Source organism: Danio rerio, chromosome 20 (genome assembly GCF_052040795.2).
Source record: "Danio rerio strain M-AB ecotype USA chromosome 20, GRCz13ab, whole genome shotgun sequence".
NCBI classification, from domain to species: Eukaryota; Metazoa; Chordata; class Actinopteri; order Cypriniformes; family Danionidae; genus Danio; species Danio rerio.
Genome location: NC_141040.1, coordinates 14,555,852 through 14,575,719, shown reverse-complemented (window position 1 = coordinate 14,575,719; position 19,868 = coordinate 14,555,852). Strand labels below are relative to the sequence as shown.

The following is a 19,868-nucleotide window of genomic DNA, read 5'->3' as shown; positions in this document are numbered from 1 at the left end:
ATGTAATATTTACCTTAAGGTACATCAATAGAAGAAGCTGCATTAATAAAGTGGCTCAAAAAGGGATATAGATTATATTATTAGGGTCTGTATAGTGAGTGTGTGTGTATATATATAGTAATGCCTTTTGTTCAGTTTGTTCATTTGTTTTATTATTTAACTCAATCTCAATTAATTTTAGACATGGCATATACTGTATGCTGTACAATAAATGTATGTGAAAAATAACTGAAAAGTTATTTCTATATATGAAAAGTGTTTTTAAACTAAATATTGATTTTTATTTGGTTTGCACATGTACTTGCTGAATTATTTCAAGGAATAAATTGCGATATTGTAAGACTAATTATTTAAATTAATTAAAATCACATTATTTAATTTACCAGAAACAAAAATATAACATTACACTGAATTCATTTTTTTTTTGTGTGCCACCCCAAGATTTGCTGTGGCTTCTTCTGGCCACCCCTATGAAAATTTTCTGGGGGCGCCACTGGTGGGAGGCCACAGGCAGAGTACCTTAGTTTCTTACCAGTGACCATATACAGCCACATTGCACTAATACGAGTGTGATATTGCATTTATACAAAAGTTCGACGGCATAATCATGCATATAAAGTTAAATTAAAACAAAGGAAGTCTCAAGCCCTTTTCTAAGAGCAACTTTTTCTGTCATTCATTCACATCTGCAGCTGACCTCAGAACAGCAGAAATATTGCTACTTTACCAACGCCACTTTAGAGCTAGTATTTGAATGATTATCTAGCATAATGTCTAATGACAAAACAGGTGATTTTGCTGACATTTAAAAATTATAAGGTTACATGGCATGAAATGCCTTCAATATAGAGACATTTCCCAGTATTTCTCTGTTGCAATCGAGAGATCACAATTATTAAACCTAAAAAAGCCAAGCAAAGCAAACCCTACCAGCTTAACATGGTATAAATACAGCACTACAACTTTCAAAAGAGAGAGAGATCTGATCTCATGATTTGATAAGCTGAACTCTGAGTTTTTCTCCTCTAAGGGTTATCATGCGGTCTCTATTGCCATCTTGTGGATGGACAACATCAACCGTCTTTGCTCTGCTCAGTATGACAGGCTGATGGGCGCTGATGCGATGTATCTTTAAAATTATAAAAATTTAAATAGACACTATTCTTATTAATAAACTGCTTAGTTGCAATCCAACCAAGTACATACTTTGCTAAAATGCCTTAAAAGTACATTATGTTTTCAAACAGCAGCAATATTTGTCAAACTGTAGTGAGTCTATTGATCTGCTGTCACTCTATGTGGCGGAGTAATACACAAGAGTGAAGAGGCTGTAAGAGTGCTTTTAATGCAGAATATTGCACAGCTATCAGCCAATCAGATTCAAGAACAAGACAGAACTGTTGTATAAATATATATCATTATGCATATCCTTTGTGATATATAACATTTGTAATATAGAAAAATGTATTATACAATTTGTGTTTTTCATAAAGGTTATAAAAAAGATGACAATAAAAATAAAACTGACAGAAACTGGTAGACTGGGGGGTAAATTAGAGCACCTGGAGGAAACCCACACTAAAAAGGGGAGAACATGCATCTCCACACAGAAGCGTCAACTGGCCCAGCTGGGACGCAAACCAGCAACCTTCTTGCTGTGAGGAGACTGTGCTAACCACTGAGCCACTGTGCCACCGAATAGGATGTTTTAATAAACTTTATTTACTACTTATTTACTACTTAAAATTATATTTAGCATTGTACCACTAACTACAAAGGATCATAAAGATGAGGTTCTTAACACTGCATATATAAGACTGCGACATCAGTGCAGATTATAAAGCAGTGTTATGTATGGCATATGGTAATCTGATTATTAATGTTTTCATCAACCCTAGATGTAGGCCTGGTGAGCTGACAGTGATGTCATTCTTTAATAAAGGTGGATGCATCCCAGATCAGCCTTTGATCTGCTTTTATCAAAGAGACACACACACGCACATACACACACAAACACACATGCACACACACTCGCAAACACACATTTGTACAGCTCTCTTTTTGGGGACTTTTCATAGACATATTGATTTTTCTTTTTGTATAAAATATGGAAGGTGGCACCGTGGCTCAGTGGATAGCATTGTTGCCTCACAGCAAAAAGGCTGCTGAGCTGTCGAGTCCTAGCTGGACCAGTTGGCATTTCTATGTGGAGTTTGCATGTTTGACCAGTGTTGGTATGCCTTTCGTCCAAGTGATCTTGTTTCCCCCACCAGTTCAAAGACATGTGCTGTAGTGCGCTATATGTGAATTAAATAAACTAGCCTCGTTGTAGAGTATGAGAGAGTGTATAGGTTTTTCCCAGTACTGGGTTGCAGCTGGAAAGGCATCAGCCACGTAAAACATATGCAGAAATAGTTGGCGGTTTATTCCGCTGTGGCGACCCGAAAGAAAGCCGAAAGAAAATAAACAAATAAAATATAGAACAAACTGTAAATTATGTTCTAAACTCAACCTTAAAAAGAAACAAGGAAACATCAGAAATAACATCAGAAAGATCCGACCCTTCTTATCTGAACAGGCAGCTCAACTCCTTGTTCAAGCTCTTGTTCTCTCCAAACTGGATTACTGCAAATCTCTACTAGCTGGGCTTCCAGCTAACTCTATCAAGCCTCTTCAGCTGCTCCAGAACGCAGCAGCACGAGTGGTCTTCAATGAACCTAAACGAGCACATGTCACTCCGCTGCTAGTCCGTTTGCACTGGCTGCCAGTTGCTGCTCGCATCAAATTTAAAGCTCTGATGTTTGCCTTTCTTATCTGCTCTCACTTCTCCAGATCTATGTGCCCTCCAGAAACTTGCGTTCTGTGAATGAACGTCGCCTTGTGGTTTCATCCCAAAGAGGGAAGAAATCACTTTCGCTCACGCTCAATCTGCCCAGTTGGTGGAATGAACTCCCTAACTGCATCAGAACAGCAGAGTCACTCTCTATTTTAAAGAAACGACTAAAAACTCAACTATTTAGTCTCCACTTTACTTCCTAATCTGTAATTGCCTCTCTGGATATCACACTAACTGTACCCAAAAAAAAAGTACTAATACTTTCCTTCTTAGACTTTACAGACCTGAAACTTGCCTATAGCACTTATTCATTGTTGCTCTTATAGTTGTGTAAGTTGCTTCCTTGTCCTCATTTGTAAGTTTCTTTGGATAAAAGCATCTGCTAAATGACTAAATGTAAATGTAAATGTAAACAATCTGCATTTTTACATTTTCAAAATACTTAGTTCTGTGTGATATATAAGTCGTTATCCTCATGAGACCAAGAAATAAAAAATAAATGTTTTCACAAGGTCATCATTTATTGGTGTTGACATAAATGTCCTCAAAAATAAGGAATACAAAACACACACACACACACACACACACACACACACACACACACACACACACACACACACACACAAACACACACACACACACACCTTATATTGTATTGCCCTCACCCCACCCTACCCCTAAACCCAACCATCACAGGATACTGTGTGCAGCTTTACTCTCTGATTAAACTCACCCTGTGTAATTTATAAGCTTTTTGAGAAACGAGGACGTCACCAATGTCCTCATATTTCACCTCCTTTTTGTAATACCTGTGTCATACCCATGTCATTATACAGATTTGTGTCCTGATATGTCACAAACACAAACACACACATAGGCCATTACACAGACATGTCACCCTGCAGCCTAAGACCGGTTACTTACTGAAGCTAAGCAGAGCTGAGCCTGATCAGTACCTGGATGGGAGACCACATGGGAAATCTAGGAAGCAGTTGGAAGTGGTGTTAGTGAGGCCAGCAGGGAACGCTCAACCTGTAGTCTGTGTGAGCCCTAATTGCCCAGTATAGTGAAAGGGACACTATACTGTCATTGAGCGCCAGTTTTCGGATGAGACGTTAAACTGAGGTCCTAACTCTCTGTCGTCATTAAAAACCCTATGGCACTTTTCGTAAAGAGTAGGGATGTAACCCCAGTGTCCTGGCCAAATTCCCAACATTGGCCATTACCATCTACCGTATTGACTCAATCACTATCTCTCCACTCCACTAACAGCTGGTGAGTGCATTGGCGCCGTTGTCGTGTGATTGGATGCTGATGCCAAGTGGATGCTGCACACTGATTGCGAGAACACCCCACTCCTTCCAAAGGACACCACAAAAAGTGCTTACAATTTCATTTTAGTTTTGTTTCAGAAAAATTTATATTTACATATATATATATATATATATATATATATATATATATATATATATATATATATATATATATATATATATATATATATATATATAAACTCCTCAAAGGAGCAGCAGCTCCAACCATAATAGACAAAGCTGGATAGTGAGCCACAATCTGTAAGTAGTTTTATTTGTTAAAATTGATCTATTACATGCATAATTTCTAGCGTTAACAAAATATTTTGTAGCATGGATGTAAACAATTATGTAAACAACAGGAAATGCTTTTTGGCACTGTTAACAATTTAGCTACAAATTCATATTTATCAGTCAAACCCCTGTAAACAGCCACAATCTTCAGCCCTGCTGCAGTGTCTCTCTATGAGGCCACTTTCTGTGCATTTTACATTTCAAATAAAGAACTTAAGAAAGAAACATGAATGTTTCATATTACTTACAAATGCTTATAACCTGAATACTATATATGTGACAGATAAGAGCAGGCATGAGGTTTAGATGTGTCCTCTTCGTTACACTGACTGACAGTATTTATACAACGGCAAAATGTGTGCTAGTAGAGGTGAGCTGCTTCCTGGTGACGTGCAGAGGTCGGTAGTAATGAATTACAGTTACTTCGCAAGTTATACTGCGTTCACACCACGGCCATCTGTGGTTCCGAGAAGGACGGTCATGCTGTCTGCATGCAGTGAGTTTATCGGACAAGGTCACCCGGCCTCAAGTTCTGTCTGTTTTTACTCCAAGATGTCAACAAGAATAGTTTGATAATGCGATGCACGCTGTACATTGACATCGCAACATATGAATTCCAGCTCCAACCTGAAAAAAGCCCAATCCCAATTCGAACCTTATTAATGGTAACTATGCAGGCCTGTGGCCAGGGAGGGGTTCGGTGGTTCGAAATCAAAAAATGTCCAGAATTTGTCTCATATATGAGCTAATTTGTCTTATTTATTATCATAAATATTGAAATTAATCCATTGAAAAAGGCTTTAAGACTAAACAAAATCCTATATTAAAATTTATTTGAAAACTAATTTGGCTATTTTAGTTATCCATGAACTTCCAATTAAATCAAATATACGGGCCTGCCATAACCAAGTAGCTGTTTAATGGAACAGAAGGCAATGTGGTGGCGCAGTAGGTAGTGCTGTCACCTCACAGCAAGAAGGTTGCTGATTCGAGCCTCGGCTGGGTCAGTTGGCGTTTCTGTGTGGAGTTTGCATGTTCTCCCCTTGTTCGTGTAGTTTTTTTTTTCGAGTGCTCCGGTTTTCCCTACAGTCTAAAGACATGCACTATAGGTAAATTGGGTAAGCTATATTGTCTATTGGGAATGAGTGTGTGTGAATGTTTTCTATAGATGAGATGCAGCTGGAAGGGCATCCGCTGCGTAAAACAAGTGCTGGATAAGTTGGCGGTTCATTATACTGTGGAGACCTTGGATTAATAAAGGGACCAAGCTGAAAAGAAAATGAATAAAAGAATGATGACAGCACATGATATTTGACTAGATATTGTTTAAGATACTAGCATTTAGCTTAAGGTGACATTTAAAGGCTTAGCTAGGTTATTTAGATTAAAGTTCAGGTAATTAAGCAAGTCTGTAGACAATTAAACAAATATCGCTTAAGGGGGCTTATAATATTGCCCTTAAAATGGGTTTAAAGCGATTAAAAACTGTTTGTATTCTAGCTGAAATAAAACAACAGAAAAAATCATATAGGAAATACTGTGAAAAATTCCTGAATCTGTTAAACATCATTTGGGAAATATTTGAAAAAGAAAAAATAAATAAAATCACAGGAGGGCGAATAATTTTGACTATATATATATATATATATATATATATATATATATATATATATGTGTGTGTGTGTGTGTGTGTGTGTGTGTGTGTGTGTGCATGTATGTATATATATATATATATATATATATATATATATATATATATATATATATATATATATATATATATATATCAAAAGTAAATAGTAACTATTTACTTGAGTATTTTTTTTCATCAGGTACTTTTTTACTCTTATTTGAGTAACTTTTAAGATTGTTACTTTTACTTTTACTTGAGTATAGATTTTTTTATACTCTACCCACCCCTGGAGACGTGGAGCCAATTCGCAAATCACAGCACATTATGTTAGCTGACCAATCAGAGCCTCTTAATGGAGGGCTTTCAGAAAAACTTGAAAATATGATAGTTGTTTTCATGTTAGTGAGTAGCAATATATAATTTAAATAAGATATATGAAAAAATAACTTACATTTTTACAAAGAAGCATAAGCATACATCGCTTTGCATCTTATAAACACAATCAAGCCTTAAAAATACAATCTGGACCACCCCTTTAAGTTTTTTTTTTTTAACATAAGGAATTAAAAACTTAATTCCATATGTTCAATCAACCTAAATCTGTAAAAGTGATTGCAGTTTTTCTCAGTCGCTTTGGTGTGTTTCTCATAACACTTGTGCATTTCTGCACAACAGTTAATGCATTTCTCAAAACAATTAGTACAAACTGCAAAACCTTTATGATAACCTGCAAAAGCATGTCAAATGCTCAAAATAGATAGTTCATCCTTTAAAAGCAAGTATTCATGTCAATCAAAGTGTCAGTGTCATCAAAATGAAAAGTCCAGAGTCCAGGCACCATTGTTTATAAACAAGATAGTCAAAGTGCTTTGTCGTGTTTTCATTGTGACAGTTTACTCTGTACATTTTTTTCATTACTAAAAAGTCAGATTTTGGTGACACTTCCTGAAAATGCTCAAGACAGCACTAATTACTATTTGCACAGCCATTTGAAAACTACAGTAAAGTTGGGCATCACTGCATTTAGTGAGGTATCTGAGAACAAGATACTGAATATGCATGTTTCACATTTTTACTGCATATGCTCATTGCAATTCTAATTTATTCACAGCACTGAACAAAAAAATAAACACACTCTTATTTACAACAAACATAAACTTCCTTTGGGTAGAGCTGTGTACGACTGTAAACAATATTGTAGTACATATATTTGAACTGAACCTACAACATCCACAGGTCTTTAAATTATTCATGTAATTGTTCAGCAATTTTCAGCAAAATAAAGATTAAATTTTTTTATAACATTTGCAAGACAGATTTTGACAACTAGTTCAACATTTATGTATGTAATGACTTAAGTAATGAAATGAGGACTATAAGTTTTCTATGGAATGACTATTCAACATTAACAAGTTTAGTTAATTTTGACTGACATGACATAAGCAAATGATAATGTTATGAATAGCAGAGAGTTGTATGAAAGTGATTGATGCATGTCCAAAAGCATCTGCAATGTGTTGGAAGGAATGAGAAACTGCTACTAGGATGTGCACAAATGACTAATTGTTTTAAGAAATGCATTAACTATTGTGCAAATGTAAATAGTGTTGTAAGAAATGCACCAAAGTGACTGAGAAAAACTGTTAGCTAACTTAATAGATTTGTGTTTGGCAACATGATAAAATTGTACAGAATCCTGAATGTTTTACTGTGTAGATGTAGTGACAGGGTCAACATTCTGCGGAAATCTGTGGGCGCAGATTTTGTGTGGGCCTAGTCATTATCGTCTCTTACTTTATTTCTAAATACGCATGCTTTATATTGTGATTTAACCAATGGCAAACATCTTTAATCCTTCATTTTGCCGGCGTCCCTTCCCCCAACATCACACACACAGACTCTCACACCTTCTCTAAGTATTTAATCCCCAATCCCTTTATAATATGTGCTCAACTACTAATGGATTTGGAGTGACTGCAGCACATTTGATGATAAGGTGAAATAATAATTGAGAAAAAAAAGTTATTTTAGGAGCTGAATGGATAGAGGGAGAGAAGCAGAGCCCTGAAAATGAGCTTCAAACAGCCGCCTGCATGTGCAGATGGCTCGACTGAGCCGCTTTCAAAGAAATAATTCATGCTGTTGCTATAATAAGAGCAACTGGACTCCATCACAGTGCAATGCAAATACAATTACAGAAGATCGCTGTGAGTAGAAGGAAGATGAATCTCAATTAAAGACTTCAATGGGTTCGGGGGAAGCATGGATATTTTTAAATTTAAAGGGACCTTTTATCACCACTACACTCAGCGGCCACTTTATTAGATACTATTACTATTACACATAACTAGTACCGGGTTGAACCCCCTTTTGCCCGCAGAACTTGTTTAATCTTTCGTGGTATGGACTCAGCAAGGTGCTGTAAATATTCCTCAGAGATTTTGGTCAATACTGACATGATAGCATCACGCAGTTGTTGCAGATTTGTCGACTGCACATCCATGATGTGAGTCTCCTGTTCTACTGCATTCCAAAGATGCTCTACTGGAATGAGATCTGGTGACCGTGGAGGCCATTTGAGTGTAGTAAACTCATTGTCATGTTCAAAAAACCAGTCTGAGATACAATTTAAGAAAACACATGCAATTACAAATAACACAAGCAATTTAAGAAACAATCTTCATCAGTTTAACTGCAGACGTGTTGCAAATTCTCACAACACAAACAACTGATGAAAAGTGCTGCATTTGGTCACAACACAAACAACTGAAGAAACATGCTGACCTGTGCGATGCACACTCAGAAAAACAGTGTTTTTAGTTACATGGAATGATTGTATGAAAGTGTATAGTTCAAATGTGCTAAACTGGTGCAGTGTCAGAGAGAGGAAAGTGGGTGTTTTCTGCAGATGGTTTGTCCAACCCACTCACAGTGTCATGCTGGCCAGTTCAGGCCCTATACCAGGAAGTAACAATTAGGTTGGTATCGTGGACGAAAGCGAATAGCAAGGAGTGGTGGTGGTGTCACAGACAAAAATAAAGGGAAGGGGGCGTGCATGGTTAGGTGTTAACAATGGTTAATGTTTATGATGGAGGAAGAAAGTGAGGGGGGAGGGTAGTGGAGCTGTTGATATCACTAACGAAAGTGAAGAGCAGGGTGGTGGTGTGTGTGTGTGAGGGGGTGATGGGATTAGGGGTTTAGGGGTCCCTTAATAGTAAATGCGGTGCATAGACCCTTAGAATCTTCAAAACCCCCCTCCCACAACACTCAGAATTTCATACTGTTTTGAGGTTTTTAAGGAATGGGGGTTGAGTTGAGGGAGTTGTGGAAAGACACAGTTGAGTAGTCTAGCCAAGCAGGCTCTAAAATTCCTAAATCATCTTCTGATAGCAAGAGCTGGAAGAGACTGTGGAAGGCATGGGTGGAGTCTCGCACATTACTGATTGCTTTCCTGCAGCATTGTGAAAGGAAAATGTCTTGAATGGTAAGGCAAGGGACACTGATAATCCTCTCAGTTGTCTTTTCTGTCTGTTGAAGCATCTTGAGGTCAGCAGCACTGCAGTTTCCACACCAGACAGTAATGTACTGGTCAGCACACTCTCAATGGTTCCCCTGTAAAAGGTGGTGAGGATGGGTGGAAGGAGACTTTTCAGCAGGCATAGAAAGTGTAGACGTTGTTGTTTCTTTTAGGAAAGTGACATGGTTCAGGTTACATCCTGTGTGATGTGCATCCCCAGAAATTTAGTGCTGCTCACTACTACCACAATCAAGCTTCTATGGTCAGTGGTGGGTGGTCAACGGAGTTTCATCACAACCTTCTTTGTCTTTCTCACATTGAGGGACAGTATGTTAGTGCCACACCATTCACCCAGCTGTGCCACTTTCTCTCTGTAGTGTGTTTCATCTTTTTTGTTGATTAGACTTAGAACTGTTATGTCATTAGCAAACTTGATGTGGTTGGAGATGATCTTGGCAGTGCAGTCATGAGTCAGCATTTTGGGTTTTCTAGGAGGGTAAGAGGCATTGCATCATTTGAAGAGCGGGTTGTACTAAACCTAACTTAAATTAAGTTGAGGAGTCAATTCCAGAAAACAGAGCATATACAATTTCTTATCATAATTGTGTTACAGTTATCATAGCTCTCACTCATCTTCCATAGACAGCAAGGGTCCTCTGATGTATAAAGTGCGGTAAAGGAACCAACAACATTGTCAAAACATTTCATGTGGTCATTTTCAGTGGTTTAACTGTAATAAAGAAACACTTTTGTGCCCAAAAGCTTTACAAATTACTAGATTAAGATGCACGTTAACGTAGACGCTACGTAGACGTAGACGTTAACTACAGATAATACAACACTTGTGCGTTACTCAGCTGACTCTAATGCAACACAGGCTCATTCTGAAAACGTTGTCCTATATATGTTTCTGGATATCGCAAAATATTTAGCCTGGAGTACGCAGGGCTGCATTTCGTCTTTACAGTGACTGCTACAGGGCGGTATGATGCCATTCCTTTTTGTGCTTGCCAGCTGATTGCTTGTCTCTGTATGGTCAGCTTTCCCGCTGTTACCAGTTTGTCCAGTTAGCTCACCATGTACGTCAGTGCATGCAGAGAGGAGTTGGTCAATCTGTGCCTTTTAAAAAACTATTGGTTGGGTTTAGGGAAGGAGGAAGGTGGGTCAGTCGATTGGTCAGTCAAGTAGTCATTCAATCAATCAGTCAGTCAGTCGACAGCTGTTTACAGCGCAAGTTTTCAGAACAGTTTGTCCCTCTGAAATGCGATATATCTCATCTGGAATGCACTGCCAGTTGACAGGTTTGTTGGGTATTATTGGGTGGGCATGATTTTGGCTTGCAGGATACGATCCAGGAATAACATTTAGCTTTCCGCTGGTACATCCTTCCTGTTCAAAAATGTAATTTCTAACCCAAATTCTCTAAGCATAACCACAATTATTCCTAAAATGGATATCAATGATGTAGAAGTACATTAACCATAGCTTTAAGCCTTAAATTTAACATAAATTGCAAACGTATACCTTAAATCTGATTGGCTGATTGGAATGTTGTTCCAGCATAGATGCTAATATCTGATTCGAATGTTGTTCCAGCATAGATGGTAATCCAGGAACATGTACTACTTGGTTAAATCAAGCTAACCCAAAAATCACCAGGAAAATTACAAACTAGGAACTTTAAATTTACAACTTTGCACAATGACACAGCCTTAAGTGTATGTGAATACAATTAAAATTGAAATATCAAATATTAAATGTCATTTTAATGAAACACGTAGACTCCCTTCAAACTGGTTGAGTGGTAGAATATCCTGTGTTGTCCAAAGACACTTCCGGTTGAAATAGAATATGCTTTTGAAGTAATAAGACAAATACAAAATGTACAGAGCAGTGGGGAGTGAAGGCTGGAGTTGAGTAACACTGATGTATTGACAAACCCCAAAATAGTAAAAGTTGTCTGTTATATTTTCCAGGATATGGTCATGCGGCCCCCAGCACGGATGGCGGGAAGGTGTTCTGCATGTTCTATGCTCTCCTGGGGATCCCGCTCACCCTGGTCATGTTCCAAAGTCTGGGTGAACGCATCAACACCTTCGTCAAATACCTGCTTCACCGTCTCAAAAAGTGTCTTGGTCTCCGTCACACAGAGGTCTCCATGGCCAACATGGTGTGCATTGGCTTGATATCCTGCATGAGCACCCTGTGTGTGGGGGCTGCGGCTTTCTCCCGCTACGAGGACTGGAGCTTCTTCCATGCATACTATTACTGCTTCATTACACTCACCACCATTGGTTTTGGGGACTACGTGGCCCTGCAGAAGGATAACGCTTTACAAACCAACCCCCAGTATGTAGCCTTTAGCTTCATGTACATCCTCACAGGCCTCACTGTCATTGGAGCCTTCTTGAACCTGGTGGTTCTGCGTTTTATGACCATGAATGCAGAAGATGAACGCCGTGACGCAGAACAGCGCACTTTGCTGTCCCGAAATAGGCAGAGCGGAGGCGCCGGAACCAATCATTGCATTTCCGACCCACCTTCTTCATCTACCGCGGGACACGGAGGAGGGTCCGGTAAGGGGTTGTGCAACGTCTACGCAGAAGTGCTCCATTTCCAGTCCATGTGCTCTTGTCTTTGGTACAAAAGCCAAGAGAAGATGCGCTACTCAATCCCCATGATTATCTCTCACGATCTGTCCACTTCAGACACCTACATGGAGCACAGCGAGACCTCAGATGTCCTTCACTCCAATGGCTGTGTGTGCAGTGCCTTGCAGGAGCACTCTGCCGCCAGTTCAGTGTACACAGGCCTGCTTAGCCCAGCACATTACCAAAGACTCTCCAAACGTCGCAGCTCTATTTAGAGGGCTGGAGGATGTAATGCATGTAATCTCTTTCGCCTTACAAAACCAACCACTGTTATACTTGGGGTTGAAACAACCGCTGCTTCTAAGCCGCTTAGATCCTCTGTCAGTCAAATATATGTAATGTAGTGATAGACGGGGGAGAGCGGCCTGTCAGCAGGTGCTGCTTGAGGACCGAAGATATAGCAGCGTGCAATAAAAAACAGGTTAAAGGCCTGTATTTTTTTATTTTATTTTTAGGTTTTGGAGTAAAGGCGACACGCAGACTGCAGGAAATCATTGCAGGTGCTTCAAAACCAACAAGTTCAACAAGTGTCAGGCTTCTCTGGTTTTGTTTTGAGTAGATATAACCGCATTGACAGTGAATTCCTTCTTTTTTTTGAAGAAGTTACGAAATAATCACAGTAAATAATATATTCAAAATCATGTATAATAAGAACTTTGCGAATGATTAGCAAAAATCTTAGTCGGGTTGTGCCACATTTGTTTTCTGACAGAAATAGTGTGTTTAGTGATGACATTTTTGTAGGCCATCAACAACATGGTTCCACAACATAAACCCAGCAGCATTTTCCATGGCAGGCAAAAATTTTTAATCTTGCGTTGGTTGTACACCACACATTTTTGAGCCTGATTTTCAACCAATGTTTGGAAATTGCTGATGTTACCTCTCTAGGACTATATTTAGCCACTCAGAGCAGAATATGAACCAGTAATCTAAGTAGGATGGAGGAAAATAAAGAACTCAACTTATTGAGATCACAGTAAAGCCAGGCATACACTTAGTGATTTTTTGTTTGATTTTCTTACTATCTGGTCTCCATTACACTTACCCCTCTAAACCTTACTTCCATCCGGGTCATAGCATCAATGGAATTCAGACCTGGTAATGTCAGTCTTCTAATGAGAACCATAAAGACTTGCTCTTATTCATAGTAGCTGGCCTTAATCATATAAAATTTAAAGGAAACTTTCCTTACTAGAAAAGTGTGACATAATATACCTACTATCACACACTAAAATTAGGGCTGGGTGATTTGGCCTAAAATCAAAATCTTGATTAATTGAACATTTAACTTAATTACGATTAATGAATGATTATTATATTTATTTATTTAATTTTTTAGGTCACTGGAGCAGCTTCCAATCATCGTCAATGTAGTGCATGAATGAATGAGAATGAGTCCATCGTTGTACTTGACCAGAGATCAGATGTGTCCACAGAAGTAGAAATCAGCCACAGCCTTTGACAGAGCAGGGTCACTTACACTTACACTTGAATTAGAATATGGTTCTGAAGGGATGAGACAAATGTACAAAGGGTGTGTTAGGGTGTGAAGACTGAAATTCGGTAACTCTGATGTATGGACAAACCCCAAAATATCCATCCGGGTCATGGAACCAATGGAATTCAGACCTGGTAATATCAGTCTTCTAATGAGAACTATAAAGACTTGCTTTTATTTATACTAGCTGGTGGTCATCACATGCAATTGAAAGAAAACTGGTATTTTTCCTGTAAGTGCAATCACATAATGTGGTTGTTCGATCTCTGAGGTAATTAGGGATATAGGAAATGGGATAGCCAAATCCCAGTTTTTTAAACTATAATATAGTGATTATGCTGGTACAAAAAGAATAACATTGAGAATGTACATTTAAGAATGTAGATTAATGAAGGTGAATTAAAAATAAATAAATGAAACCAGGGAACTGGATGTGAGCTGAATAAAAGAAAATGATACAACAAAACCCCACTCTAACTAAATTTCCACCCTGATAAAGTAACTACAACTCAGATAACTATTGCTACTCAAAAATTTCTTGGAAATTGAAAAGTAATTGTTACTTTTCTGGTTATTTGAAAAAAGTAATCTGATTATGTAACATACATCAGTACAACACAGAAGATGACAGACATCCACTTCAATAACATTTTTCTAAAGGAGAAAACTAAAGCAAAACATCCCATACAAATAACTGGTTTATCAAACATCTAAGAAATGAGTTATGCTTTGCAGAGGCCTGAAAAACAATAAGCATATAAATATCTGTTACTTTCTCCAACTCAGAGCCTGCTTTCAACTTTGTTTTTATGTTCTTCCCTCTCTCACTAACATCACTAATTCCAGTTGAGCCCAAAGCACGGATATGTGTAAAATAAAGGTAAATTAAACACAATCTGTCGAGACATCAAAGTGGTGATGCATTAAAGTATATGAAGCAGCCTGAAATGGTAACGGGTCAAGGATCTCTCCATTTAAACTTTCTATTTCACTTCACTGGCAGAGGGGATCCCCCTGAGGGAAAGGGCTTAGGGAAGTATGTGAATGTCTTACAGCAAAGTGCGATAAGAAATGTGTTTTACTGTAAAATATATCAGGGATGACCTACAGCCATTGAGAGGGCAAGAGAAATTTCAGCTGGAAGAGTCCCCAACTCTCCTCTAGTTCGTTTTCTTTGCAAATTATCAAACATGCAAACTCAGAAGCTTCTGTAACACCTCTTTGATTTTAGAAAGATTTGTGCTCTTGTTACTTCTTTGCTTGTTAGAATCAACACGGAGTTGTCAGGTATTCTTCCATTTGTGAAATAATGTTTTGTATGTGACTGCCAGTCAATAGTCTGTCGTTTAATGTGCAAAAGCAGCAACTTTTGTCTTGTTTCCACTAAGTGGTATAGTGAGATAAGGTATGGTTCGGTATCAGACTTGTTTCCACTGCCAAAGGGTACCAATGGTACCCTTTTAGTATGCATGGTGTATGACAGAAAGTTGCCCTCTCGCTAGTTCACATATCATTTCATTGAATAGCTACAGATCAGTGATTATGCAAAAAAAGCCTACTGTAACATCTGCGATTATTTATAAAAAATAAATAAATAAAACATTTATGAACATATAGAGATTTACAGTCACTAAATGTTACAAATAAGTACAAATAAAAAATACCCAAAATATACATTTAGGCCTTATTTAGGTCCATAAATGATAAGAAAAACATGCTGCCAGCACAAACCTCTCATCTTTAATCTTCACTAGCACATGTAACGTTAACATATTGTGAGAGAGTCATTTCGTCATTCCGAGTTCACAATAGTCCAAAAAGTGATGATAGAAATTAACGAACAGTTTGTTCATGTTTTAGGCTGCTGAAAGAATGAATAATTTCTCCTTTGTTTTTTCGCGGGTCACTCTTGCATTTGTTCATTTCTAACAGGATCAGATGTCAGGACCACTTCAATAATCACATGCACATTATTATCATGAGCAGTGGTGGATTTAGGAAAGGGCAATGTGGGTAATTGCCCAGGGCAGCATCTTGCTAGGGGCGGCATGAAGATCCCCCAAAACCCCCGAGCCCCTCCTCTCCCCCACCCTGCTCTACACTTTCATCCATGACACCACCCCCAACCTCTCCACTGCCCCCCAGCCCCCCACACTCACAATCATTAGCCGCATTTCCATTATCCGGCCAGTGCGAGCCAGGGCTTTAATCACGCCGGGCCGGGCCAATAGCCCGGGAGGTTGAGAAATGAGGCCGAAATCGTGTCGCGTTTCCACTGTCGGGCTAGTAGCTCACAGCGCGTCATGCAAACACCGCCCACAGAACGTCCCCGAATCAAACATCACACAACCTGCCCATTTTAGCGGAAATAAGGCAGATAAAGCACACCATAGAATCATCACGAAACGAAACCATTAAAATGAAGACAACTGAAACAAACAAATGACCTGTTACTGTACAGCAGTACATTATATGTCTATAAGCACAGACCTGTGTATTTCCATTCATTACATTTGTCTAGCTCTTTTGATACCCTTTGTTGTGCTAGGTACCCTTTGGGAAGGGTACCCAAAAAGTGGTATGGTATGGTTTATTTTTTGGTAACTTTTGACAGGGGAAACGGACATAAAAGCATACAGACCCATAAAGTACCCTTTAGTGGAAGCGGGCCATAAGTGATATCCCAAACAATTGCATAATAGAAAAGATCTTTGAAAAAATACATACAAATGTATCAGTAACATTATTTGCTTCATTCTTGTGATAACTTGTACACTTGAATGCTACTTTTAATAATTCTGAAGCCTAAGCTTTACTGTCCAAAGTCAAATATTAAACCGCTTAAAATAAGTTAAAATCTGCACCTTTCACATGACTGAAAGTCTCCACTATTTGTCTTTTGAGAACTCTTTGCAGCTTTATTTGATCCCTTGGCTTTATTTAACACACTTGATCCAGTTGACTACAGTGGCCTAGAAAGTTCAAACTAAATGCGAGTTAAGAAAACAAATGCAGAAAACATCTTCATCATTTTGACATTCAAAAGCAAATTCTCACAACACATGCAAATATAATGTAGTAACATGCTGCAAAAAGCACAGACTACAATGGAAATGTGTCGGGGACCCTAAAAGTGACGAACCATCTGCTTCCTGTTAAGAATCAGTGATTAATTTAACAATTATTATGGAACTCTTAACAGGAAGCAGATGGGTTGTCACTTTTTAAGGTCCCGACACATTTCCATTGTAGTCTGTGCTGTTTATCGGCAGTTAGCTCTCTCTGCAATTCTCACATGGTTGCCCTCTGAGGCTAAGCAGGGCTGTGTGTGGTCAGTTCCTGGATGGGAGACCACATGGGGAAGCTAGGTTGTCAAGGGAAGTGGTGTTAGTGAGAGCAGCAGCGGGTGCTCAACCTGTGGTCTGTGTGGGTCCTAACACTCCAGTATATTGATGGGATGGAATGAGACGTTAAACTGAGGTCCTGACTCTGTGGTTGTTAAAAATCCCAGGATGTCCTTCGAAAAAGAATAGGGGTTTAACCCTGGCATCCTGGCCAAACCTTAACCATCCCCATATCATAATTGGTTTTATCACTCTGTCTCCTCACCACCAATCAACTGGTGTGCGGTCTGGTGCAATATGGCTGCCGTTGCGTCATCCAGGTGGATGCTGCACACTGGTGGTGGATGAGAAGATTTTTCTTAAAAATGTATAAGGCACTTTATAGTTCAGAAGTGTGCTATATAAATGTAAGGCTTTATTATTATTTGCAGCATGTTTCTATGGTTAAATATGTTCTGAGAATTTGCATACACATCAAACTGATTAAGATGTTTTCTCAGTATGTTAGTTTTTTCTACTTGCATGTGTTTTCTTAATTTGCTGTGCATTTGAGCTCCCTCAGCCACCGTAAGCCTGGTTGAAGAGTATCTTTCTTATCCTAATATCATATACTGTTGTTCTGACTAAATATGGATATGAGCTGTGTGATTTTTTTTCCAGCATCTTGCTGGAACAATTTAACACCACATTATTTTACACTGCACCTGTTTAGTACTACTATGAGCATAAATAGTGCAAAAGCAGTGTGAAACATGCTTTAGAGGTGGGTTTCATAACAATTACACATGTACCAAAGGCTAAAAGGGCTGTTTAGAGCAACAGTATCATTGGGTTAAAGAGATAGTTCACATAAAAGTAAAAATACACTCATTTATTTTCCTTCAGCTTAGTCCCGTATTTATCAGGGGTGATACCGCCAACTTACCCAGCATGTGTTTTACTCAGCGGATGTCCTTCCAGCCACAACTCAATACTGGGAAAGTACTCAACAGTTACTCTTCATAAAGGAGATTTATTTATGAGATTGTTAACATTTATGAGATTGTTACTTGTGAATATAGGGATGTAACGGTATCAGAATGTCACGGTACGATAATACCTTGGTATGAAAGGCACAGTATGGTATTTATTGAATCATTTACAGGAAAAACTAAACTAATGAAAAGACTCGAAAAAAGTGCCAAAAGTGTTTATTTACCTTAGCACTGAACATATCAATGACATACAAATTAGCCATCTATCTGTAAGTTTTGAAACAGGAACTTCAATTTTTCAATTTTAATAACAAAAAACTATTAAACTATATAAAAAAATAAAGTTTCAATTTAGTATTGTTGAAAACTCATCACATTCAACATTTAATCACTTAATCACTTAGATAGAGATGGGTTATTTAAGGAAAACTATCATATAACTATAATCTGGTAAAAGCTGGAATCTCTGGGCATGTCCCCTGGAACAGAAAAAAACCCTCTAATTTGGGACTGAGGTTTCTGGGAAAGAGAGATATTATTTAGCCAAGGTTGACAGTAGTGGGTAACGTTGTGCATTGTCTTTCCACCACTTGAGAGGACAAGCCATGTGTGAGATAGAGGTCTCTTTGCGGTACAAGTCAATGTCTGCATCAATCTAACAAGTGTGCTGTGTTCTGCAGTCCCCATGATGTTTTCAGTCATATTCCCCGACTTATATTTCACCACAGTCTGGCAGTGCCTGCATATTGTTTTTTCTTTGTCTGTCACCTTTTCTCCTTTTTCGTATCTTTTTAGAAAGAAACCGAAATGCTTCCATAACCGATTTAAAACCCGCTTTAGGTTCGATAATTTCCAGCTCTTCATCTTCCCTGCTACTAGCGACACACTCCATTTCCGCATTACTGGATCTGTGGTTACAACAGACCGCAAAGGATGATGGCCACGCCTAGGCTGATGAGAATTGTAGTTCCCGCTACCTCCCGTTCGCTTCATTCGCCTTAGCAAACTTTTCTCTGAAATATAGTTTTATTAAGTCATGCGCCTACGGTAATATTAAAAAAATTATTATTGGAGTATGACGGTATTTACAATATTGTTACATCCCTAGTTGAATACAAAATAAAGTATTTTAAAGATCGCTATGATTGACATCCATAGTAGCAAAAAATACTATGGAAGGTAATGGTTGCAAGTTTCCAATATTCTGTGAAATATCTTGCTCAACACTAGAAAGAAAACATTTTAGGTAAACTATCCTTTTAAGTGTAGTGTGAGTGTGAACAAGTGAGGAGATTAGTTTACCTGGCCTATACCGTCTGATGAAAACAACATCTAAAGTCTCATTTGCTAGCAACTTAAAAAGAAGTGGTCACTTTTTAAAATAGAGGTTCTAAACTGCAAACTCATGTCCAGATTTTGGCCTACAAAAATCATCTCTGCAGCACTCCATGAAAACAAGGTTGAGAGGGAGAGAAATACAATGTGTTTAATGGACTGTATTGTTTGTTTGACAGTTTTGAAAGCTGTGAAAACAGAGTGATGATGGACTTTTGTACAGCACATTGTAAACACTTTAGGCTAAATTCCCTGATATACTTCAAGTAAAAAAAAAAAAAAAACTCCTATCATATTATTTAGAATGAAGTGCAAAACCAAGTTAATTTTGAGTTTGTTTCATATCAAAAGCAAACTTTTTAGAAAAAGTGCTGTTAAATCCTTTTGATGTCTTGGTTGTGATGTAGTAGGTGTGGCTTTCTGGCTCTGCCTACCTAACAGAAAAGTTCATTTCTTCTCTTCAGTTACAC

General features: G+C 38.3%; 2 protein-coding genes across 2 annotated transcripts in view; both read left to right on the top strand.

Annotated features, from left to right (window-relative positions):
• Positions 1-12,459, top strand: part of kcnk3a (potassium channel, subfamily K, member 3a) — a 34,229-nt gene extending 21,770 nt beyond the window's left edge. The window contains exon 2 of the mRNA NM_001030162.1: positions 11,570-12,459. Coding sequence (NP_001025333.1) covers positions 11,570-12,459 — 890 coding nt within the window. The remainder of the gene's footprint in view (positions 1-11,569) is intronic.
• LOC137488715 (uncharacterized) overlaps positions 1-19,868 on the top strand; it is a 731,364-nt gene that overhangs the window by 562,175 nt on the left and 149,321 nt on the right. The window lies entirely within an intron of this gene.